General features: G+C 43.2%; 2 protein-coding genes across 3 annotated transcripts; one reads left to right on the top strand and one right to left on the bottom strand.

Annotated features, from left to right (window-relative positions):
* Positions 1–46: 46 nt before the first annotated feature.
* LOC108115991 (dedicator of cytokinesis protein 3) lies at positions 47–26565 on the bottom strand. 2 transcript variants are annotated; one of them, XM_017227658.2, is made up of 13 exons: positions 25832–26565; positions 18330–18571; positions 18121–18269; positions 8148–8268; positions 7848–8085; positions 5513–7246; positions 4639–5459; positions 4468–4577; positions 4333–4350; positions 3975–4181; positions 3736–3910; positions 3455–3676; positions 47–3388 (listed from the first exon to the last, which is right to left on the bottom strand). In XM_017227658.2, exons 1-13 carry the CDS (start codon positions 25863–25865, stop codon positions 1442–1444), a joined length of 6018 nt encoding a protein of 2005 aa, XP_017083147.2. In that variant the 5' UTR covers positions 25866–26565; the 3' UTR covers positions 47–1441. The 2 variants fall into 2 exon arrangements, with proteins under 2 accessions (XP_017083147.2, XP_017083149.2); XM_017227660.2 differs by lacking the exon at positions 4333–4350.
* LOC108115992 (innexin inx3) lies at positions 12050–17796 on the top strand. The gene is made up of 6 exons (XM_017227661.2): positions 12050–12146; positions 14048–14244; positions 15450–15658; positions 16007–16467; positions 16529–16682; positions 16749–17796. The coding sequence occupies exons 2-6, from the start codon at positions 14082–14084 to the stop codon at positions 16947–16949; spliced, it is 1188 nt and encodes a 395-aa protein (XP_017083150.1). The 5' UTR covers positions 12050–12146; positions 14048–14081; the 3' UTR covers positions 16950–17796.
* Positions 26566–26781: the final 216 nt, after the last annotated feature.

Raw genomic sequence — 26781 nt, 5'->3', positions numbered from 1 at the left:
TTAAATCCCAAGTTTTAAATTGCTTTTAGTTTGACGAAAAGAACAGTTTTTGTGTTTATACTTTATTAAATTCTTTAGTAAATTCATATATTCGCGCCATGCATTTATAGACAATATGTTTATACTTTCCTTTTGTAATAATCAATGTTTATTCGAGTTGTTGACTAGTTGTAGTTTATGATTAGTTTGTTTTAATACGAGTTTAACGCTTTTGATTGCTGCGCGTTTTAAAGTATATTCAGATACATACATGCACGAAGACTCTATATAAATACGTTTATTTAAAAAATTTACAAAAATGGAAAACTTATCTGATTCGTTATGAAGCTAGTAGCACTTTAAAATTCCTAATTGCTTTTCGCACATATATGTATATCTGTAGTAGTCGTGTATATATCTATAATGTTCTGTATATGGCTATGTTCGTTAAAGTAAAAACTGCATTGCACATTTTGTCGGTGTCCTGCTTTGTTTTCAGTGTATATATACTTTGCGTTGACCTTCTTTTGATTAGCGTTCTGTATTTTGGTTTTAGTGTTTGATATTCTCGTTCGTTATAAAAATTGTTTTCCTCTTTATTCTCTTAATAAAATATTCCTCTTAGTAACTTTAGCGACAATTCCCCGTATAAATACAGATATAAAATTAAATTAATATTAAAATTAATAAAATTGTTTAAGCAACCTATATCATTACAACATTTGTTTATATTGCGCTTTGGACTTGCAGCAAAAATTTGGCACCAAAAATAATTTGAGTAAAAGTAGTTTAAAAAGAGAGCATTTCTAAAAACAAAGGTACAAAATAATATTAATAACTAAGCGAAATTCAATCTCACTCTCTGTGGGTCGCGAGGACTCCTTCACTTGGTCTATGGATCTAACTTTTAGCGCTGCGCGTAGGTGAAATCCGTCTGAGCATGTGCATCCTGGCTGCCTTGGGGTAGATGATAGAGCGGACTCTGTTGGTGATGATGATGCTGGCAGCCGGTAACCTGTTCCACCTGAAAGCCATCGGACTGTCTCTCCAGCGTCGAGAACCTGGAGGTAAGCAGCCTCGGAGCAATCTGATCTTGCTGATCCTGCATCACCGAGAAACTTAGTCCACAGGAGCAGTGCTCAATGTGTGGCTGCGGCGTTGCCAGTCCAGGCGTGGCATGCACTTGTGCCTGCTCTGTGATGATCGTGGGCGGTGGCGATGGCGAGGACAGACAGTCCTGGCAGTAGTGAGGTGTAGCTGCCAGCTGCGTATGGAACTGACTGAATGATGACGGCGGCGGCGGAGGAGGCGGTGGCGGCGTCATCGAGTGCGTAGACGAACTGGACTCCGTAGATTCCGAAGCTGTATCCGTGGCCGTACTGTCCGAAGTCGATGTGGATGAGGATGGCTTATGTGGCTGATGAGGCTGATCGGGTGGATGATGGCAGCGACATATTGTAACTCAAAAAGTGCCGCCATCGTGCTGATGACTAGATGAAGATGAAGCAATTGCGGATGCCGGCAGAGGAGCTTCGACAGCAGCAGGCGGTGGAGGCAGAGTAGCTAAACCCAGCCCGTTGACCTGGTGCTGCAGAGAGCTATAACCATCGCCATCTCCATTCTGCTGCTGATGATGATGGTGAGTGTTTGTGGAATGATTTTGATTCTGATTGTGATTGAGTTGTGTGTTGTGCGCTTGTGTGCTGGGATGCGGTGAATGCGCCTCATCGCCTCCAACGGTCACCCCGTTGCTCGACACGGCCAATGACTTCGGCGGAATCGGCGGCGGTGGCACTGGAAAATCCTCCACGTCGAACGAACTAGTCGAACTCTCGCGCTGTGTAATATTCATAGAAGCGCTGGCATTATAATCCAAGCTTCCATTGCTGCTGATGCGACAGTGCTCCCGATGCTGCACTGTGATGGCCGAAATCGATGATGAGTCTTCGCTGAGGTTGTTGAGATTCATGTGATTTAGTTCCCTAGAGCTTGTCGTCGAGATGCCGGAGTCCCGGAAATCATTTGGTGCAAAGCATACGCTCAAGTGTCCCCCACTTCCATCCTGGAAGTTCGGAGGTAGCGAATGCGGTTGCTGATCGGCCTCAGGATCATCGTAACTTATATCAACTACGGAGTATTTCTGACCATGATGCTGCTGTTGTTGAGAGTGTCGACGTCCCACTCCATCACCGGTGCCAAAGTCATTAAAAATCAAAGGATTCGATGCTCTCTTATCCGGCGTAATTCCTCGTGGGGGCAACGGTGGGGCATTGGGAGAATTCACCGTTGGCTGTCGCTTGGGTGGAACTTCAGGGCTATCCATGGATCCATTTCCCACAAAGTTCTGCGAACGTGGGCGATTTGGTACCGGTGGAGCTGCACTATCTTCCAGAGGAATACTGAGGCTCTCTTTACTTAGTGTTTGATAAGAACTGAGAGGGTCCACGGGTCGTAAAGTGTCTCCCGGTCTCGTGTAGATCTCGTCCAAATCATACACATAGTTGGCATGCGAATTTGCATTCAAGCTGGAGGAAGCTGTTGCCGGGGCTGCTCGCTGCTCCGTGGGCAAAGGTGGCAACGGAGTGTTCACAATGCTCTCTGAGTGCTGTCGTTTCAGCCTTCCCATGCCGGATAAACTCTGCTTTAGTTGTGAAAAGCGTTCCAAAAGACGATTATGCAAAGGTTGCACACCACTAGGCGCCAACTGGCCGTGCAGCTCGAGGGCCTGCTCCAGAATCTGTATTTGCTCCAAGATCAAAACCTTTAGGCGCTGAACATTTGCTTGCTGGCCAGCACCTTGAGGCGATTTGAGGAACTGCTCGGAGAAGAAGGCCTCTTGATACTTGCTAATACCGCCCATTACATTGGCATCGATTGTGCCCTGCAGACGCATGGAGAAGGGATTAATATTTCTCTTCGGATCCCGTTTGTATTGCACAATCAACTCGGAGAGTTCCTTGCCAGCATTGCTGATTATCTCGCAGGCGTACTCCACCGGCGTCAGCTCCTGCATTGTCTTCTGTTTCACCTCGTACCAGCGTAGGATTCCTGGCAGGGGACTAGCAATCTCAAGGATTGTTCGCTCTATCCACAACGACTTGAACTCATTGTCCTTGTCGACGGTTCCCTTGTACATGGGACGATCGTAGATAAACCGAGTCACATCGTTGACCTCATAAAAACGGGCTATCTTTTCTGGCACCGGAACCATTGCGGTCTTCAGGGCCTGCGCATCTCCAACTGGCCTAACGTTGCTGATCTGTATGTACTGCTCTGGAGCATTTAGAATTGCATTATCCGGTGGACTGTTGTTGCCTAGGATCTGCGCACTGGGAAACTCTGTTTGCAAACGCTGGGTAAAGGCTCCGATTCTCTCGTACTCCAGTCCACGGTAGACAAATTGTTTGTTCTGTAAATTAAGGAGAATAATCATAAGTCGGAATACTTCGAAGGATATGTAAATATTAAAGCTTACCCGAACAAAAAGCGGCAATCCCATGCCGTAGAATCCCACTCGGAAGTATTCCGGCTCCGGTCGCAATTGAGTAAGGATATTCTGGAAGAACTTGGCCTCCTGAATGAGTATTTCGCTCAATTTGTTGTAGTCAAAGCGTCGTGTTTCATAGAGCTGAGCCAGTTCCTTGCACAACGGAATGCCTTTCTCCCAGCACTTGCCCTTGTCAAAGTATTTAAGGATCTGAAAGGTATGATAAACATCAATATATATTCTTCATGAGCTCAGGAATAATTGCTTACCTCATGATAAAGTCGCTCCTTACGCTGCCACTCTGGTTGACCACTGTTGTCAAAGGGCGCAAAGCTCTGGGTTTCCCGATCCCAACTCAGCATGGAGGCATATAGTTTCAGGGTAAAGCCAGCCTCTGTGTAGTTCTCGGCTTGCAAGTGCAGGTTATGCAACTTGTAAATGTATCTGTGGGGCAGCAAATTCAAATAAAAATCAATAGTAAGGATAAATTGCATCTTAATAGACTCACCTTAAATACATTTCCTTTCGATTGATTTCCTTTTTGTAGAAATTAAGAAGATTAACAGTGCAGGTCATGCGCTTATCCCGATTTTCCTCTCCCTGCATGACGCTGCGATAGTCCAAAAGCCGCTCCAAGAGTCGGGTGACTGAGGCTATGAAAGCTATGCCAGCATCCTTCCAGTTGGGGTTCTCCACTTGGACTTTTTCCAGCAAACTAACAGCATACATAAAAATTAATTATTAAAGGAACTATCGTTAAATGGTAAGATTTTTAAACAAAATAAATACACAACAAAAGGACTAATAGAGACTAGCGGAAAAACTACATTTAAGGCAAAGGAAAAATTACACTGAGTTAAACTTACACAAAGCTGAGATGTTCCCTTTTTATGGATGGCGATTGCAATGAGTGTGAAGTGAGTCATATATATATTTACAGACATTTACAAACATTTATGTACAATTTATAGCAGTAAAAGAAATCATGTCTCGTAACTTACATGGTGCTGAATAGCTCCCTGTACTCGTCGTCACCCTTGTTCTCGCTGATGAGCAGGTCCAGTTTGTCAATCAGCTCGCTCTCAACCAGCCGGAATGAACCACGGGCAGCCTGCTCAAGCACATTTACATTAATTATCTCTTGTTAAGACGATAAAAGCCCAACAACCCACCTGCTCACACTGCATCATGTCGTAAAAGACAGAGAGAGTGGCCTTTCGCAATGCTGGCTCTGGTACCAATGTGACCTCCAGGAACGGACCCACCATCGAGGGAATAAAGTGCAGCTTTTGCTCGCCCAGCTGCGACCACATGCTGAGTATCTGGAAGCCCATGAGCACCCGCATGTCCCCATGCGAATGAAGTATCTTTAGCCGCTTGGGCTCTCTGTATTGCTCCAACTGCAGGGAGGGCTGTGTCAGAAAGGCAACAGCCAGACTAAAATAGCTCCACCACAGTTGCGAGTCGAAGGCCTGGGGCCCCAAGAATCTGTAGACCAGTGGCTTGGCGAACTCCTCCAGCGACATTCGCAGCACATCGTTGGCGGCCAGCTTCATCACAAGCCAGTCGTTGGGAAACACGTGCCAGTCCTGGGTCAACAGCTCTTCATATACTAGCAGGGATTTGCTCAGGAACTCCTTTAGATCACGGGGATCTTTGTTGGGACTCAGCTCGTCCCAGTACCGCTTGTAATGGGTCTCGTCTAGCAGCTGCAACAACCCCAGAAGACAAGACACCAACTGAGGCAGCACTGCATTCGATCCCTCCATTATAATGCTGATAGTACGGATCAGTATGCCCAGTATATTCTTGCATAGCGAGTCCAGATCATGCTGAAGAGTGTTGGTCACCTTGTCGCGCTGCTCCTTCTGCAGATCGTACAGTTGGCTAAGAATCTCTGACAAAATCTCGGCACACAGACGCAGTTCATCACGGCGACTGAGATGCATGCGCAGGTGCTTGCAGGCCACAGATAGGACAACAGTCCGAGAATCTGAAATCAATTATAAGTTTAAAAAGAAAACTTCATTGAATAATGACACTTACCATCCTCATGGAATAACTCCCCAGACACGAGATCCTTGACAGCATGTAGTTTCGCCTGAATTAGCCGAATGGGAGCTCCCCGGGGAATGGCATCTAACATATTCCTCGCCAGCATGCCCAACTCCGGAGCTGGCAGCGTGTCCTTCAGCTGCTCCAGCACCACTCCCGTCGAATTAAGCAGGGCCTCCTGGGTAGGAATAATTACATCGTACGATGGTACAGCCAGCATTCCATTAAGGGCCGTGAAAAGGGAGTGGAGATCTCTTCGGAATGAGTCCTCATACTGCCCACCTGTAGCCCTTGCAAAGAGCTTCCTCGACTGAATTAACAGCTTGAATATATACTCCAGGGAACCAAAACATTTCTGAAAGGGATCGGGGTGCTCTGCCTTGGTCATAAACACGGCCATGTGCTCTACGGAGGTAATGAGTCCCTTATAAACCAAAGCGGCCGCAAAGTGATTCTCAATATACTCGGTCATCACCGGACGAAAGTGTTGGAACTTGTTGCTCTGCAGCAGGCTGAAGATGCTCACCAGGACATGGAAGACCAGTCCAGAGTGCTGAGTACTGTTGCCTTCCTCGTTCGAGAACATGGCAAACAAGGCATCTAGCACATCCTGCAGGAACTTGACCAACTCTTCGTTATTCAATCGCAGGACTCCCGTCAGTGAATCCTGGATCGTTTCGGGATATGTACGCCATTGCAGAAGGGACAGAAGGTCCGCATTCTGGGTCAGTTTCGTGGAGCAGAGCAGGGAGCGCAAGACGAACACCTCCTTGGAGCTGCGACTGAAGCAGCCGCCACAATCCATCTTGGCCTGTGCATCCCGTGGTCTGCACTGCAACCGCAGATAGTTGGATGCCTGAAGCTTTGCGGGATCCTCGCACTTGTAAACATACAACTCGTGCTGGCCATCACCTAGAGTGGCTCCTCCGGTGTCCATCAGTCTGGCAAAGCTGAAGGCAAACAGTTTTGGTTCCGTCTTATCCCTCGTCGAGCAGTGCCTGAATTCGAATCTCACATGGGCCGTGGAAAACTTGTCGATGGGCACACTGAGGCGCAGCATCTCGTTCCAACTAGGAGCATTCTGGTGATATAGGATCATGGATCTGAATTGCGGCTGCGAGTCCATGCCAGAGGCACCCCACAAGCATTCGGTCAGAACATTGCCCGTCACATCGAGCACCACAACCGTGACGAGGATATTTTTCCCCGTATTCTTTCCACCGCGCTCAAACTCTCCACGCTCCAGGGTGAGGAAGAGATCGTTACGTACATCTCCGGGCATGATCACATCCGGGAAACCCATCTTTCTGGTTATAGTGGAGCCCTGGAAGAGTAGCGGCTGTTCCTGTCGAGCCTGACCCAACCCACCATGCAAGAGTTTTAGGGACACCACAATTCCCTGAGTTCCCTGACTCGTCTGGATGGGCGAGTACTTTCCACTCGACTTCTTGATGATCAGCTCGGGCAGCAGGTGGAAATCCTTTTCCTCGCTCTGGAACAGCTTGAAGCTATACTCCCGCTCATCGGAGGACTGTTCCAGACTGCTATCAAATTGGGCTATGTCGCTCAGCGAAAGTACACCCACGCCAAATGGTCGACGGAAGGTTGGTCCATGACCAAGCGTGCCACTCTTCTCGATCTTCTTAATGGAGTCCGATTGGATAATCTTGCCCACACGCATGACCACTGCCACCAGATGAAGATCCTCATTGAGATCAGCGGCGCCTAAAGATATTAAATATTGTCCATATTAATATTAATTATCAAGAAATACTCAAGTTGTCAACGTGCACCCAGCCCCTCAAAAACTCCCCCTAAACAGAAGAGAACAAACCATTATCACCCGCCTCAGACTAGGACACTCATTCTTAACAAACGCCCACTACCTCGACAGAACAAGGAACAACGTGTGCCCATTATGCAACATCTCCCAGATTGACATCTACCACATTATTTGCTCCTGCCCCTCCCTTTCCACGCAAAGATCCTTATTCCTCAATAATCCCGATCCAATTACCACGATAGCTAACCCCACAGACACAAACTCCCTAAACATACTCAAATTCCTAAACGACTCCCATATCACCTCCCAAATCTAAATAAATAAAATCTCTGCAAATAAAATGTAAATAGTAATCCTTAGTAATATTTTGTATATTCTTATAAGTCAAACATTCGCAAGCCATATTCTAACCTAAGCCGAGCTGAAGGCCCTAGCTGCTACTGCTCCTAGCCAATTGTTAGCTCTTAGTTTTAACTAATTGTTAGCCTTAGATAAATAAATAAATAAATATTAATTATACCACCAAATCGAAATTAAGCTTACCCAGATCAGTAAACACCGTGCAGTTGCTGTGCAACCTTTCAATGTAGTTGGAGAAACCGTCTTTGGAGATCTTGACCAGAAACCTTTCGGACAGCGGTCGCATGTGACTTCCATCATAGAGGAAGAAATAAACCTCTGCATCATCGCCACCTATCCGATGGCCAAAATCGCGCATACAAAAGTAAAGATGATGGGTGAGGATCTTTCTCTGCGTCTTACGCCTCAAAGTTCCTCGACTCTGCGGGTCATAAGATCATGAATTATTACAGAAAACCAATGATTTTATATTCCTATTTATACCGATGAGGCCTTGGCATTATCAGCACTGCTCACGTGGACATTGTACAACTTTACGATGCCGATCCCATGTGGATCCACTGCCAGAGGTCCCTCTCTAGGCACCAAGTCCAGACCCAGTTTGCTGCAAAGATCGAAAAGCATTTGCCGGTTGATTAATAGTGATATTAGGGAAGGAAACACCCAGCTAAAACAACTTTGCCACTTTGTCACGTTCCGATACGAAAGACACATTTCAATTATCGGAACGTGGGAGCGGGAGCTTGAGGGGATCCCTTCGAATTCAGTCCAGTGTTGGTTGTTTGGAAAACCATCAGAGCTTTAAGGAAATTGACGCATTCGTAATTAATTGTCGCTTAACGGAGTCGTGTGGAGCGCCAAGAATTAAATACAAATTTGGTCAGTCATCATGGGTGATCATCATTAATCACACTGCGTTCCCAAAAATAGAACACACCGCGAAGGGAATAAAGATTTATTTAAGGCAATTTACGAGGCTTGAGTTTAGCGAGGGAGACCTTTTAAAAAACTGTTTTTGGGAACTTATCCAAGAATACTAACTTCCAATTTTATTTAATGGAGAAGGAAAAACATAAATAAACATAACATAAAACATTCAAGAGATAGAAAAAGGGTTAATCAAAATTATACCTTAAAGGTATTTATCAAATAAAAAGTTAAGTTAAGGCGTCTTTCGTATATCTTTCGTTTCATATTTTTTTATATCACAACTTCTTGTCAATCTTACATTATCTAAAATTCGACATGTTGATCTTTCAATGTTAAATGTAATCAACAAAAACTTTCATAAACATCATAAGTTTAAAATTTCCCTACAAAGTCGAAGAACTCCAGATCAATGTAGACCATATCAAGTTCCCCATATTCTGAGTAATCCGTAGCACTCATGCAAATCGAATGAATCAGTGCCAAGGCAGCCAGAGAACCTGTCACCGCTCTGCTCAACTTTCGGAAAGTAGCTCAAATGGAGAATCAATCGAGTTCTATCGACAAAGATCGTATCTAAATGGATTGGGTCGATCATTAACTTCACACTATCTATGGCCGCCGATACGTGCCTGCTGTTTGGTACGGTGGCTACCGATTGGAATTTACATGATGATGATGACGATGATCATGGACACACATCGCATGGCCCGCATGACGCATAAATTTCGGCTGCTTACAGCCGATCCAGCCAGGTTGAGGTACACAAAAAACTACACAGCTAATGGGTTCACGGCATTCCGGTGGCGCATGCGAGAAGAAGAGAAGGGAAAGAGGAGAGGAGGACCAGACTCAGAGGCCCAGAGTTGGACAGAGTTTTGGGCCAGCCAGGTTCATAGCCATATAGCCAGGTTGGCCGAACCCAGCACACAGCCAACGTCCAACGTCATCAGCAATATGTTGCCCGACGTCGCGACGTCGTTGACGATGCTGCTACCTCGGCTACGCCGGGCCTTCTACCTGGCTTACGCAGAGAGAGCCAGGCATCTTTTACAATACAACCTCCAGAACAAGCCGAAGAAGCCGTTTTGCTGTTAACGAGGCCTAAACGGCTTCGCTCTGGTTCAGGTGAAATTCACAGCGGCCAATACAGGGAGAGAGCGAGTGAGAGAGGACCAGAGAGAGAGTCTCCATGTTGGAACCGGAACCAGTAGAGAAGCAAAGTGGTAGAGATCAAGAGACCCCGACTCCCAGAGAAGGAGACCCATAGATCTCTGGGGAATGTTCAACGCTCTCTCCCTATACAGAGATAAATACGTATGTGTGGGGTTTGAGCCACCTCTGTTACGCCGGGAGCTCTGGCTCTGAGTTGACGTGACCAAATGAAGCACCGCGACTCGAAAATGTATCTCATGGATACAAATATGAGAGGAGCGCGTGCGCGGCTGCCTGGGACCCGCAAAAATGAAACGGTAGCCATGCTGGTAATGAACACTTTAAGTCGTTTTTAATTAAGTGCCTGACCCAAAGCTCAACAGGTGAAAGGCAAAAAAAAAGGGAATATATATCCCCCGAAAAAGAAGGGGAAAGATGCTCCGCTTATCTTAACAAATTCTTTTTTAATTAAGCCTCGCCTAAAGTGTTGGAAATCTATGAAGATATGACACAACAGAAAAGAACGAGAAGGCGAGAAAACGCAACAAGATGGAGGAGTCCCAGACGATACAGAAAAATTTAATTATTTACACTTCGATAAGCAGAGCTGTCAACCACAAACAAAAGCAATAACAACAACGCGTTCGATGGCATTGTATCTATGGGTCTCGCCTCAACAGCGGCCCAGATACACGGCATATCACAATCACACATGCCATATATTTCGTATTTAATGTCTTTATAAAAGGTGTAGCTCGCAGATACATTTCTGGCGAGAGGCCACAGGCAACCATGCAACCTGGCAGCCCCGACATCGGGCATCGGGCATCGGGCATAAGGTAACAGGCATCAGGAACCGACAATAAACAAACAGTGCAACGCGCAAAGAAGAGAAGTGGAGCGCAGTGGTTCAGGACATGGAAACAGCAGCAGCAGCGGCAGCAACAGCAGCAGCAGCCATTTCGAAATGTCATTTCATTATGGCCAAGACTGAAGAACCCATGCCAACAGGCCAAAGTCAAAGCCAAAGCCACCAAGCTGAGTCATTCCACCAGCCAGCCAAAGGAGTTGCAGGTTTTGGTAGGGGCTCGAACTTGGAACTTGGGGATCTGGGGACCTGAAACCCCAGGACCCCAGGGAACTGGGAGGAATGCCTGGCAACAAGTTTGGCGTTGCTTGTCTAGCTCTCAGCATGCAAATGGATCTTCATTTTGGCCTCAATGTGAGAGTGTGTGCGATCAGCGACGACACATTTAACCCTGGAAAACGAATAGTTCCTTAGATCCACTTGGCGGATACTTCAGATACTTCGGCATCTGTGCTGCCAGAGGATTCGCTGGCCATGGCAGCAGCGATAAATTATAAGAACAGGCAGCTTCAAGTTCCGCGGAATTAATTGGAATACGTTTTTATAATGAGGCGCAAAGCACTTCGGGTCCACCTCATTAACATTAGTTACTTGAGTTTTGATTTAAAACATAATAAATTTAAAGGTGATTAACAGAAAGTCTTAGCTGGGGTAAATGGGAGTACAAATTAAGTTCTACGCAGTTGAGATTAAGATAATTATACTATTTTAAGATGTTAAACTTTATTACTACTGTTAAATTGCTTCTCCTGTTATAGAAACCGTAGTAACATCTGCTAACTGGAAATTATTTTCTTTTAACACTAAAATTTTATGTATAATTTTTGTATAATATTATTTTTAAATATTTTTAAAATGCAAGGGGAAGTTATAAGATATAAGGAGGTATGTTTTTTGGCATACCATTGTTACCTATTTTTAGGTATACCTTTTGTTCCTTAAGTCTTTTATTGGGTGTTCCAGTTCTGGCTCATTGTGTTCCCAAATCTTTGTTTAGCTCGAATGACTCCGACTCAGAGTTCAGCTATCCCAGCTTAATCTAAACTCCAGATCTAGTTGATAGAGTTGTAGAAAGCAATAAAAATTTCCCTCTGAACCGAAAGACCTTACTAATCAATGGATTTACAGATTTTCAATCCAGATGTTTAGGGCCGCACTCAAGTCTGTTCAAGATCGAGGGAAAATCTGAGAATCGGAGTGAACTACCTAAGCGACCTGAGGTGGTTTGGGTGGGTCTCCAGTGTGCACTCTACAGTCTACAGGTAACAACACCGGGTCTCATCTCAGGTAAAAGGTAATGCGCGAATGCAGCTTGAGCGTAATTTCGAATGGTGAGCGGGAACCAGCTGCGATCGCTGGTTCCGCCAGAGAGGGAAAACCACCCAGATCGCCGCCACAGAGAGAGTGACTCTCTCTCGGCTCGAAAATTGTGGTTCCATCGGCTGGGTCTGGGAATCTGAATCTGGTGTTGGTGTCAGTAGGTTTTTGAACGCCGCTGAGAGCAGCTGCACATTTTCGAGATACGGATACGGGTATGGCCAGCACTGAAATCACAGCTCAGCAGCACTGAGCTACCACCAAGCTGCACGCACACCACCACAAAATGCAGTTACGATTGCAATTCCAGCTCCACAGCTGAGTGTGTTTCATGTGTGTGTGTGTGTTCGCGAGTATCTGCGGCTGCGAGTGTTTGTACTTGTGTATAATAGAAATCTCGAATCTGCAACCAACTTAACAATAACAATAAATTAAGAAAAAGAAACACAAAAAATTCAGCCAGCAATGTTAAATACAGGCAGCCAAAAACGAGTTTCCGAAGTGTCAAAGTGGCAGCAATAAATTTAAATGCGAGCGGGGAGAGCTCAAAAAAAGTACGGGACTGCGACTCCAGCAGGAGCAAAAGAATCACTTAAGTGTGCGAAGGGGTCGTCGCAGTTCGGTTCTGGCCAACTGGCAGGTTGCTGTTGCCAATGTTGGTAGCAACACCTTCAGAAAAAAAACCCACCAAGGAAAACGACACAAAATGAGAGAGAACAGTGGCAACAACCGATCGGATCCGATCGCGCCCGCTCCGCTCCCAAAAAGAAAATACCTTAAAACCAGTTTCTTTTTTTGTCTTTTTCGAAAAAAAAAACAAGAAAAGAAAAAAATTATTGAAAAAAGGCAAGAATTGAAGTTGGGTTGAAATGAAGTGCTCTCCGCGTATCTGTGTTCGGTGTGTGTGTGAGTGTCTATGTGTCAGTGGTTATGTGTGTGCGTGGTAAGATTGAATGTTCAGTGCAGAAGCTGATGCATTTAAAAGGAGTAGCTGCCGTTGCGCAGATACAGATACTTTGCGACTTTAATTGCCGCTCGCGTGCGTGCGACAGAGATGACTCTATGTGCCATGCGTATAGGGTAGTGTGCGTGTTGCTCTCGGAGTTACGGATTCTGATTCCGAATCCGATTCGGAGTTATACGATCTGTCGTGCCGAAATGAAATACAGCCAAAACACACACATAAAACACACAATAGCCCGAAACAAAAAAAAATTTGCATATAAACAAAAGAGCCAAGAAGAAAGCAAACCAGAACCTGATCCATGGCGAGCCGAAAACTGAAAACTGAAGACCGAACACACCGAAAACCCAAAACCCAAATCGAAATCCAAAAAGCATCGAAAAAAAAGAAATGGAAAAAGAAAACAAAGCCTCATGATAAATTCGAACTCTTTGGCTACGGGGACAAAGTGAAATTTATGCGTGGGTTGACAAAAAAGCTGTACCGGTTCTGAGAGACCAAGTTCTTGAGATGAACTTGTTAGCAATCTATGTATAAATATTTTTTGGGCAATGGTGGGGGTCTCGAGGCGAAAGGGGGCATTCAACCTGGGCTCTAGCTTAGCGCAGATTAGATTAGATTGCACAACATATTATTCAGAGAGCGAGAGAACGACGATGTTCCCAACAAACTATGTATTCCGGCACTGCCCAAGCACTTACTTAATTGTAAGTGCGGCTTGTCGACGATAACGCCGAGAACCCGGACGAACATTGGGATGGGTACTGGGTACTGGTTGTAGAACCCAGATTGGGAGTGGAGAGGAAGTCTGCTCGTACATGTGTAGTTGGGTGGTGAAATAATTTGGAATATGTCATGTCTGTCCTAGATAACGCACAAGGCAAACACAGCACACAATCAAGTATGGCAAAGGAAAAACGATTACATTGCACTTGGAAAAAGATAATGTGCTTGGAATCCCACATCCTAGTAAAGAAGGGAACTCCCAAGGCAATAATCACAAAGATTACAATCAAAAACGGTTCCTTTTAAGATGAATAATAGATGATAAGAGGGGTCTTTGGGGATTGAGAAATATGTTTCGTAATAAGTTCATACTTTTTCACAGTGTAATAGTACTCATTTCATTAATGTTCTCTTGTCCACTTGCAGTTAGCTACGTTGCAGCAGCACACCAACCATCAACATGGCGGTCTTTGGCATGGTCTCGGCTGTGTCCGGCTTCATCAAGATACGCTATCTGCTGGACAAGGCGGTCATCGACAACATGGTCTTTCGCTGTCACTACAGGATCACGACAGCCATTTTATTCACCTGTTGCATTATTGTCACCGCAAACAATCTGATCGGTAAGTTCGTTAGTTAGCACCTCCCACACATTGATTGCATCAAAAATTAGTGCAGCTATGCAACTGTTTAGCACCCACATAGCCTAGTTATTTAGTTTGCTTTTGCAATTGCTGCATCGCTGCTAATGCGGCACTGAAATCTGAGAAAGACATTTCGACCTATTTGAAATTGAAGTCATCGAAAAAAAGCAAATCTCGTGCAGAGCTTTCACAAATTGGCCGCAACACGTTCATCGGATTTCAGCTTAAGCCATTTACTCGAATGACTCATTCCACGGTCGCCACGGGTGGTTCCCTGGGCTTAGCCTGAAAGTGGCGTGAAAATCAATGTATCTGGTTCAAGCTGGGCTCAGTGAAGTGTCTTACATAATGATACTTGTAATAAATATGATTTTACATTCCCACGCACCATTCACAGCAGAACATTAGACTTCAGGCAATGAAATTAAAACCTAATGGTCAGTAAAGGGGCGATGAGAGAAACTCCTACTGTAAATAAATAGCTGAGAGTAATTGAAAAGTTCGGCATCGGCAAAACAAAGATAAAAGCTGTATAAGAAATTTAAAGCATTTGATGTGTTTGTCTTTAATATGAAGTTTCTGTTTATATAATAACTTTCAGAGAGCTCTAGTTATTAAAATAGTTTCAACTCCCAACTTCCTGACTTTATTACCCATTGTATGAGCCTTCAATCAGATCTAGGCATCGCATAGTCGCCCATCTTCAAGCCAAATATTTGTGCATTAAAAGAAGTGCTCTGAAAGTGAACAACTGACAAAACCACAGTCAAATATTGACGGTTGGTTCTGGGAATTCCCCACCCACTCGTCTGCAGCAGCTCCTCCATTTGTATCCACTTTGTTTGCCCGAAAAGGCAGGGGGAGAAGGTAAAGTTAATGTTGAAGTTGATGTTGGGGCGCACCCAAAAAAATCCGTCCGTTTGTCCCTCTGAATGTTGCAGGTTTACCTAGGCACGTCTGCAACCGTAATAAATGTAACCGTAGCGTTGTCGTAACCGCACCCACAGCACCGACAAATTGGGACTGCGGTGCTGGGGCCCAGAGATTGCCCTAATGGCACTTGACGTTGACGAACGGCTGGCGAGAAGGTTGCTGGCGAGGAATGCGCGTGCATATCTCTTGATTCAAATTGCGGCGAGGTCAACATGCATATCTACAAATTATCTTTATCTTTGCGCTTGCAGGCGATCCCATAAGTTGCATCAACGATGGCTCCATACCGATGCACGTGATCAACACCTTCTGCTGGATCACCTATACGTTTACGATACCTGGCCAACAGCATCGGCAAATTGGAACGGACGTGGCTTCTCCAGGTTTAGGCAATGAATATGGCCAAGAGAAGCGCTATCACAGCTACTATCAATGGGTGCCATTCGTGCTATTCTTCCAGGTGAGTGATTATGAGAAGTACTAACTAGGGCTTTCGATTACACAACTGAAGTATATATGATTATGACACAGATTTAGTGCTCTTTCCTCAAACTTCAGTTCAAGCTAAACAGATTTTAAGTGCATAATTGCATACGATTTCCCAATTTACAGTGTAAATCTTACATGTAGATGAGAAATCTCGCATTCAATAAAATTCTATGTTGTCTGCGATAAAGCAAACTTAATTGAAGTCTTAATAAGAGTGGAGTCTATCACTTATTGCCCACTTAAAGCGTGACAAGTCTTAAGTCTTTAATTTAATGTAATTTCTACTTCCGACCAAACTAATCTGTATATATTCTTTCAGGGTCTCATGTTCTACGTGCCCCACTGGATTTGGAAGAACATGGAAGACAACAAGATCCGCATGATCACCGATGGACTGCGTGGCATGGTCAGTGTGCCGGATGACTATAGGCGGGATCGTCAGGACAGGATTCTCAAGTACTTCGTTAGCAGCTTGAACACGCACAACGGCTACTCGTTTGCCTACTTCTTCTGCGAACTGCTGAACTTCATCAATGTGATCGTAAATATCTTTATGGTGGATAAGTTTTTGGGCGGTGCTTTTATGTCCTACGGTACGGATGTGGTGAAGTTCTCTAACATGGATCAGGACAAGCGCTTCGATCCCATGATTGAGATCTTCCCACGACTAACTAAATGTACTTTCCACAAATTCGGTCCCAGTGGATCGGTTCAGAAGCATGACACCCTCTGTGTGCTAGCATTGAATATCCTTAACGAGAAGATCTACATCTTCCTGTGGTAAGTACGCGAGTTGCTTTTTAAACAGAGAGATCCTTAATGTTTTTATAACTTTTTGAAGGTTCTGGTTTATTATCTTGGCCATCATCTCTGGCGTGGCTGTGCTGTATTCACTGGTGGTTATCATGATGCCCACCACCCGGGAGACCATCATCAAGCGTTCTTATCGCTCAGGACAACGCAAGGAAATCGCCGGACTGGTCAGGCGTTTGGAGGTGAGTCCCCTACTGAAATATCATCTATGAATTATTTTTTAATCAATTTGTTTACTTTCCCAACAGATTGGTGACTTCCTGATCTTGCACTTCCTTAGCCAGAATCTCAGCACAAGATCGTACAGCGACATGCTGCAGCAGCTTTGCGGCCTGCTCGGAGCATCCCGAACCCCTTCGGCCCCATCGACCCTGGAAATGAATCCCATCAGCCATCCGATATATCCGCCCGTGGAGAGCTTCGGCGGTGGCAAGGAGACGGAGACATGAGCCCATTCCTCCGGATTGGCTTCCAAAACAATGATTTCAATGATTTCTCAATAATATTTGTAGGGGGATAGAGGAGGAGATAGAGAGAGTTGTGTGTCATGAGGTTAGGCATTTCCATTTCTACCACTAAGACTGCAAGAGAACGAATCAACAATTGCACTTTCGGAGATCCAACTCAGTAATATTCAATGCGAAATATATTTAGCAAAATTATAAGGAAATAATCTTTGAATTCGGTCCTAGGCAAGCGAAAGACAGGGTGCAGTTCGTCATTGACACGAGGTGAACCACAGAGTGAGACATTGAGGGAAATACATTAATTAAAAAAGAAAGACAAATAATTAACAAAAAAAAAAAAGCAAGAGAGGGACACAGGCAGAACCGTGCAATTTGTAGGTTGAAGATTGAACGACGAGGTGGACGACAAGGATATCCCATCAGACGACAATGATGCGCCATTTAAAATATACAATTAAGTTTAACAGTTAGCTCTCGATTAGTGGATAGCTTAGATCGATGATCGATTCTATACTGAAAAATAAATATGCAGCTATATATCTGCTTATCGCTCACGCACGCTCACGAAACGTTGATCTATATAAAATTGTAGTACGAGTACGAGAAGGAATATAATTATGAATATTTAAACGAGTATACACGATGCTCTCGCTATTTTTGTCCTAACATTTAGTCTACAGATATGTATCGTAATTTTAAGAAATTTTGTTTATAACAAAATTATTGTGATTATTGCTAGAAAAGAACACATTTTACATAAAGCAAAAGAGAACCCAAGCTATCTAAGTTCAAAGTTGTAATAAATATTCTATATACAATTTCAGCTAAATTCCCGACTTATCAATGGGTGGGAAATGGTTTATAAACATGAAGGTCGCATTTCGAATTGTTCTGACAAGCGGTTGGCATTACAACTGAAGTACTACGCAGTCTATGGGAATTCTTTTAAACAAAGGAGAATCTCAAGAGCTACTTCAAGTTTGTTTACATAGCTTAGATTGTTAGGAGAGTTATTACTAAAGTGGTTTTTAGCTTTTGTGGCTTTAAGCAAATTGTTAGTTGTTTTAGAATTTGAATATATTCTCCATAGTTACTATAAGATTTCTCATAATTGCATTACAAAGAATTTTTATCAAAGTATCTACAAACTTACCGATTGCCCCAATCTATTTTCGAAACCACAACCATCTGAAGCTCCAGGGTCTGATCCTGAGTCATGGTGGCACTCAGGAGTTCCCGTCGACTTTCCAATATGGAAAACATAACCTTTCGCAGGGTTTGGAACTTGTAGGCCTCACGATCCTGAAAAATATTTATAAAGATTTAGTTATGTTCCATATCCTGGGAATATAATTCACCTACCACATAAAGCCTCTTCCAGATCTCCGACCATTCTCGCAGGACCTGTGTACATTCGGCGACCACAGGATCGACTTTCGACAGGTCCTTGATGTGTATGTAGGATTTGGGGAAGAGACCCACTGCCCGAGATTTTCGGGGACAGGAGCCGCGATACCAGAATTTGCACTCCTCCACAATGTCCACGGAATCACCGACGTCCAGGGCCAAACCAAACCGGACATCGCCATGCCAGTTGTGGATGGCTGTTGGGGGGAAAAGAAGGAAAAATATGGTAAATGAAAATGAGAGCAGGAAAAGTTAGAGTCCAAGAAGCGGTTGGATTACAACTAGTTGCGTTGCCACTTCTTGGCCATGACATTGCTACAGGATGGACGGCGTGGCAATTAAAGTGCCCCCATGAGTGGCCACTTGAGCATGCCACGAGTGGCACAGCAACAATAAATACTTCAACTATAAATAGGCAAATGGCTATGAAAGGAAAATATATGCATCCGAACGTATTTTTATGGAGCCAGGCGTATGTATATGGGGGTGTCTCTTTGTCGAACACACGGAACAATGAGCAGCACTTGGCCACGCCGGCAATCGAACACTTTGGCTCGTGGATGGATCCACCAGCCCAAGTGGGAGCTAACTCCGAACCGGAGCTCAAATTGGAGCCACATAGCTGGGCTGCCAAAGCTGCTGGATACATCCGCATTTCTGGATATGGTGGCTATGGCAACGATTACACTGAAGACTTTAATTTGGCCAATGAATTCCTTTCTGTGCAATTGGCAGAATTTTGATTTTTGAGTTCAATGAACTAATATTTTTAGAAATCTTTTTCTAAGACCTTTGTAAAATTGTTTACTTTTGAATGTAGTAAAAAGTAAAATGAAATGACTAAAGATGATATATGAGTCATCCTAAGGCCATAAATGCTTGATTAATACAATTTTCCTAAGAAAAAACATGAAAGATTTAAAAGAGATAACAAACAGAATCTTACAAACAAACAGAAATTTGCTAGGAATTTTCCCCACTTTCAGTCATGATCTTAGACTTCTTGATTAAGATTCTAGACAGGCAGTTTCCGATTTTTCACTGTGTATCAATTACAAATGCAAGGCACACACTTTGGACTGGGAGGCGCCGCAAGACGAGGAACCCGGCCTTCTGCTAGGGTGGTGCTGATGTTGATGGTGGTGCTTCTCTGCTGGTGGAGGTGGTGTGTCTGTGGGGATGGCTGCATGTGGATGTGGACATGAATGTAGATGTAGATGTGTATGTGAATGTGGGCTCCCTTGATGAAAGACAAACGGGCGAGAACGGCATGAGCATATCAACGAAAGGAGCTAATAAAACGCACGCCCAGACAGACAGAGAGGGATTCCGGGGCGGGGAGATGTAAAATGAAATGCTTCAGTGCCATGAAAATGGGCAAACTGCTTCCTGTTGTTGCTACTGTGACTGTTGCTGTTGCTGTTGCTACTGTAGATGTTGCTGATGTAGCTGTTGCTGTTGCTGCTGCTGCTTCTGCTGTGAGTGCTTTATGGTTGATGCTTGCTGCCTTTGCCAGAGTCTCTCCTTTTTATTTTGAGCTATGCCATTCGACAACCGACTCTAACTGGCTTCAATTTGCGCTGCTCGTCGCGAATGTGGCAGTCTGATTTAAATGAATTCTGGAGATGCTAAATAGCAAGTATTTTATAATTTAAAATGCCAGTTGAAGGCTTCGCATCGCTCCGGTCTTGGCACTTCAACTGGCGGAGGCAAACACTCCAGCAAATGAGCACACATACCCACACTTTGGCACACGGAAAATATGGCAGAGCTTTTCATATTTTACAAAAGGATCAAGAGGGATATAGTAACTTCAAATAAGGAGACTAAATAGAAAGATAAAACATAAAGATCCTTTAATTAAATGCTCTCTGAAGAATAAAAAAGCCTCTCTAAGATGCCTACGTATAAGACCATTGATTGATACTTGACGGGAGACATATTTTTTCGCTGAGTGCACGTTCTCACACATCCTGGATTCCGCAGAGCAGCAGGCAAAGTGCCAGCCAAGCGTTTGCACTATTTAGGTCAGTCACATTAGGCAGGCGTCGGCCTGGCAAGCAGCTAAAACTAAAAGCCAACTGGAAAAACCCCACAAGTACACTCACAGAAAATGGCTCTCTAAGGATCGAAATGAGCTTGAATTTATTATAAGAGCGGAAGAAGTTAGGTGAAGTCTTTAAAAGTGAAGCATATAAGGCCAATGTTTATACTAATTTGAATAAGCTATACCAAAATCCATAAGCTATAACTTTAAAATTGTCTTACACATATGGTAAATATGTACCCTTTTTTCTCCAAGTGCCTGCATAATTTTAATGAGCATTTAGCAAGCTTAGGGAAATTTAATATTAAATTTCATAAAGTTGACTTGAAGTGGCACTGGAAATTGGCAGGATCATCATAGGGCTGAGCCCCATAATTACTTTTACGATGAATGCAATATCCCAAAAGGCTTGGCTTACATCACTCTTTTTGTTTGCCCGCACACAAGAGCCCAGCCAAAAAGGGGGAGAACGCTGGGGTAGATAGCCAAGGAGTAGCGGAACAGAGAACACAATGCTCGCTCCAACAAGTCCGCAATGTCAACAAACGTATTTAAATAAAAAAGTCGTTAAGGCAAGTGCATGCCAAATGGAAAAGGGGGAGCCGGGTTAGGGGGCTCTAGGCGGAAAATAATTTTAAATTAAATGAAAGAGCAGTGCCTGCTGCACTACTTAGTCGCTGTGACTCAAACCGCAGCCCGAGCTCAACTGCAAATGGATTAAATGAGCAGGGGCGTGTCGGGTAGCCCACCAAATGGGAAGCCCATCTTCACACTTGACCCTTTCCCCCCGGCTCATCCACATCCGCATCCGCCGCTCTGGCCCTCAAGTGCCACTGGGGAGGCTTAAGAATTTAATTAATTAATTGTGTTATAACCAACAATATGAGGTCGCCAACAAAGTGGAACTCGCCGACTGCGGAAAGGGAAAACCGCCAGAATGTGGGTCAAGTGGCTTGCCTAAAACCACTAAAATTAACTTAGAATCGGTTGGGGTTATTGTTTCTCTAGGGGAAGAATGAAAAACTAATTATCGCACTGCACATTAGCAGAACAAGGTTACAGTCCTCCTGCCTCTGACTTCATTTATATTTCAGGTAAGGCAAAAAATACTGAACTCGTGACAGTGAAGTTTATTTTTGTTTTAATGACCGATTATACAGAATACAACCGGCAAAAAGTATTTCAGCAAGAATATAAATCTTATTTATGTGTTTACGAACCCTTAAACAAAAGCCAGTTTGGGAAAGTTGCATCAGTCAGTGAAAAGTTCACACATGTCAACAAAAATGAACTAAATGATTTATAAACTTTTATGGCCTTATATTCTATATACCCTAATAAGCAGTTTATATGCAGTTAATTTGTATCTGAAATCTATACAATACCAATATTGATAATCTACATTATCAACATCAGCTTTTGTTAGAGCCTCTTTATCAACGCGCATCTAGAGATTAGATAAAACTTAAATGCCCTGGCGTAAATGTATAAAGACAGCTTCTTTGTTAAATAAAGGACAGTATCCTGTATTAACGTTAACGTTATTATATGAAATAAGGTTTATACAATCAATGGCATACTTTATATTTATTTAAAATTATGTAAAACGAAAGCGAAATTTTAAATGATAAACCGGCTTATGCAATCCTCTGGATCAATCCAAAACAGCTGAGTTTGCTACTTTCCAAAATGTTAATGAACTTAAACCTGAAACGAATTATTTTTTTGTATATTGCGTATCTTTTTTTTAATCTAAGCCTTCTTTATCTTTATTTAAACACAAAAGAAAGAAAGAACCTATCGATAAAGATAAAGCCTTTTCAAAGGCTTTACTTTGTTTGGCGAAATCGCTTGAAACCTGTCCAAAGGAGGAAGCATGACCCAAATGTCAATCAGATGTCATTATCACAGACATTGTCGGAATAATAGAGTTGGTTGAATGGATGCTGGCGCACATGCTCCGCACGGAGAGCGAACTCCGAGAGCTAAACAATGCCGTTTTTCCATCCATTGTCAAGTGGATTTTTATTATAATTGTAAGTTAGTGAGAATAAACTGGTATGTGGATGGATATGTTGTCGTACGTGTTGTTGGTGCCTGGAAATATTTGCTTATTATATGCATTTTGTATCTCTCGATGTGGCTGGCATTACAGTAATTAAATGCATTTCATATATGCCACTCAATTGAGTGCTTGCGCACTTGTTTGCTTTTTGTTACTGTTTGCATTTTGTTTTCGCATGTAAATGAGCAAATCCACATGCTGCATGTTTGGCGCTGTCAATTTGTGTTACTCATTTTGGGTATAATATACATTTTCCCTGGTCGAACCAATCGATGAACAGCAACTTTTAATGACCCTTTCCCCATCAATAAGTCCCCCTTTTAGTGCCCCACCGGAAGAACTTTCCTGCTATTTGTATTAAATATTTACTATACTACAGTATTTAATCACTTTATGAGTAACTGGTTATCTTACTTGGCTTATCGAAGGCGGAGGGGTTACTTCCTATAGGAAAACATACTATTTCTAGACAAGCCCTGCATTTACATAAATCAGTCAACGTATGGGGGACACCCGCTCGTCCATCCGGCAATATGACCGATAATGCGCCCAAATGCGATAGGCTGATAAATTTCGAGTGTGCGTGTGTTCGGGTTGTTAATCATACGCCGCGTGTCCCACAAATGGCAATTCATAAATAAATCGTTAAAGACGAATTATGGAAGTTCAACTCAAATGGACGAGTGCCTCATACGCACAACTTGAATCAGAGGAAAATGAATACAAAAAAAAGTAATGCCGCCAAGCATATTAAACAATGGAAATGAATCAATTTTATGCGCACTCATGTGTGTGTGCGGTTGTGCGTTCTGAAGGAAGGAAGCGCTGCACAAATTTGTGCGCTTGACTCCACTGGCCAAATGCATAAAATGAATATTAAATTAAAGTTGAAACTGAAATTGCCGCAGCGACAGCGGAATTCGCTGGAAAAGGCAGGCAGACAGTCAGGCGGACAGAAAGTCGGAGCAGCAACATCCGGTCCCGGTGCCAATGCCGTAGGCCTTCCCTTTTTCACTTCCCATCTCCCAGATTCATTTGGATTTTTTGGCAAAAAGTTGCGTAAACTTTCGGCCTCAAATCTAAGTTTGCAACTCCCGAACAGAGTGACCCGCATGACCAGGCCCAGATTTACGAGGGTTGCTCCGCAAAATTGTCACCATTGTGCATTCGACTCACTGCGCAATTGAGGGCAATAACTACAGTCGGACCTCTGCAAATTGAACTTTTACAAATTCAAGTTTTTCAAAGTTTTCTGCAACAAAAAATCTAATAAAAATAAACGTAAATCTTCAGATAGTTTATTCCCATTTAGGCCATTGTTACTGATGTTGAAGAATGGCAATCCCTTACCAAAAAGTATAGTAAATATCAGAAAGTTAGATACTTGGAATGAAAGTATCCCCTTTTCCTCCCCTGCCAGATGGTGGTTTCAACTTTCAAGTTATTGATGTTCGCCTGTATATATCCAGGCAGCGGTACAATAATTATATATAGGGGACAAAGTGAAAAACGAGACGATTGAAGACAAAGAGTGCGCTGGTAATGAAGTCATTGCCCAGCAGTTGCAGTGGCTCAGCACGTGGCGCTGCCAGATGAAAGGACAGTGGGCCAGGAACTGGGACCAAAACAGTGACAGAAGGGGAGGAACTGGGCATTGTGCAAGGTTAGGGCGTTGGCTTGACAGCGCCTCGAATCGCTAATGATGTTAACCCACAGCCTGGAAAGCTGGATTGCTTGACGACTGACTGACTGATTGATTTGTGTAAACTCTGACCGCTCTCATGTCAATCTTTGCCGGGTTAAATGTGGAGCAAACGTCATCGGACAGCAGCGGCAGCAAAGAGCTATCTCCATGAATGATGGGGAACTGGAGCAGTTAAGCACAACAACGACGGAATATTAAAGAATATTTGTAGGGCAATAACGAGTTTTAAATACCCTAAAAGCTGAAATCCTCTAAATTCTACTTAAGAAATATCATTATAATATTGCTTTTGGATCTTTAAAGTAAATTTTAATAAATTTATTTAATATTTATTCTTCTTAAATAAGATATATTACAAAATATGAAACAATATGAATGGTTATGTTATAGTTAAAGTTCCATATGTCTGATAAAGAATTCTAAAGCTTCTTAAGAAACATTCCCAGGATGCCAGAGCATCCCATCATATCGAAAATTGGTGCTTATCTGGGCGGAGAACCATTCAAGCGGCACAATGAATAAAACTTGGCACAGAGTCGGCCACTAAAGATGCTGTCCATAGTACATATGTACATACATACATCAGAAACCATTCGTTGTCGTTCGGTCTTGTATTTTATTTTACTTTATTTTGTTGACTACCTCCCTCTGCCATGCCCTGCCCCCTTAGTAATTTGTTAAGCGTTGCCATTGAAGCGAGAAGTGTGACGAATACGGAGATAATGTGAACATCATTGAGCTGAGGAGAAAACAACAGCCACAAAAAGCTGCACAAAGAATATCCAAGATCTACTTGTATTATTCTTCACAAGTGTGTTATCAAAACACGCAACATCATTTTTCACAGCGGTTACACAGCGTTAAAACTGTTAAAGTGTGGACAATATACAGTAAAAGCTGCAAAAAGGGTTTTATGTAGAACCCATATGCTGAGCGGAGAAAGTTTAAGAATTAAAGTAAACTTTATTATTAAACAATATTTATTCCTGATTCGCAACCTAACAGAACCCTTTTCCCTATGAATTTAATGTTACTTAAATTTATTTAAAGGCATTTTAAAAACATTTATTCATTGACAGCAATATATTTTCCCTATTTTGCTTGTCAAAAACAATGGGAAAAAAATATATTTTCCCTGCTAAAAATATATTTTTTTAGCGTGTGTAATTACGAAAGCATTTAAATTGGCAACACCTGGGCTGGGAAATTGGCAACGCGACAAAAAAGAAGAAAAGCGCTGTGCGGGAAAACTGTGCGCGGGGAAAACTGTGTATATAAACACATCAAATCGCAGCACGGCAGCACAGCAGCAACAACAACAGGAAAATCTCTTTGAGATACATGATGGGTGGAAAAGGGGGAGGTGCGCCGGTGGGCAGTGGGTGGTGAGCTGGGCTGGGGGATGATGATGCTACAAACAGTTTGTGTACAAAAATAAGTAGAAAAATCGCTTTTCCTCCCCTCTACGAAAAAGTGCGGGGGTGGTTGGGATCCGGCGTTTCGCGGAAAAAAGCGTGAATCGCCACAAAAGGCAACAATAAAAACAAAGGCCACGCACGTGACGCCCAGCAGGGGGGTGGTGAGTGATTCGGTTGGGTTGGAAAAGTGGGTGGGACATTTCCATTATTTACTGTACTCACCAACTCCGTATTTGTTGTTCGAAGGTATCCACATTTCGTCGCTGCTTCTGTGCCTTGAAGTTTAGCCGAAAAAATCCAACTTATCCGGCCACTCCCTGCATTTATAATTTATCAAGCAATTTTTGCAGAGACACCCTTTTCATTGGCGAAGATTTGCATTTGAATTTGCATTTATTATTGGTAATATTTATCCACCATTTTTCGCACAAACACTCACACACAACAACACATGTACGCACTCAATAAAACTTTCGCTTTTGTTGTTGTCTATATCTATCTCTTTCTCTCTCTCCCTATTTTTATTTCCTTGCCTATCTTGTTTAATAACTACAACTACATGCAACAACACTTGCACTTGTCTACATTGTTGTTGGGGTCGCTGGAAAGCAGAGATCGCGGTTCCAATTGGCAATGATTACCGCTAGGTGGAAGAAAAGGAAGTGGCTGATTGGGAAGTCTGGAAGTGGTTGCTTTTGCTTTTGTTGCGTTTTTCACGGACCCGCGCACACACAAACAAGAAAATCAATACGAATTTCTGACTCCTGAGCTGCACTTCAAATAGGATTTTTCACTCTGCAATTTTTGTTACTTGACTTTTGGCTTCGCTTATTGTTGTTGTTAGCTACTGCATTCGCGACGTTTTGTTTTGTTTAGTTTTTGCGTTTTATTATTTTTTCGCGTTTTCGTGGGCTAAATCAGCGGAGCTTCCCGGGCGCTCCAACAACAATATTCGTCCGCCCCAGCTGTCTAAAAACAACAACAAATCGCGGGTTTCGTTGGCTTATATAGTGTACAGTGTGACCAGATCCAAGTGTTTAATGTATTTTATAATTTCGCTTATTTGGTATTTTTTAAAGGCGTCGGCACAGCTAAGTAATGGTTGCTCTCTTAGTTGATTGTTTTAACAGTTCTCTCTTAATTTAATTATTTGAAACAAAAACTTAAAATAA

The sequence above is a fragment of the Drosophila eugracilis genome, unplaced genomic scaffold (genome assembly GCF_018153835.1).
Source record: "Drosophila eugracilis isolate 14026-0451.02 unplaced genomic scaffold, ASM1815383v1 contig_2159, whole genome shotgun sequence".
In the NCBI taxonomy this organism is placed as follows: Eukaryota; Metazoa; Arthropoda; class Insecta; order Diptera; family Drosophilidae; genus Drosophila; species Drosophila eugracilis.
The sequence above is the reverse complement of the archived record's forward strand: the minus strand, read 5'-3'. Positions and strand labels throughout refer to the sequence as shown.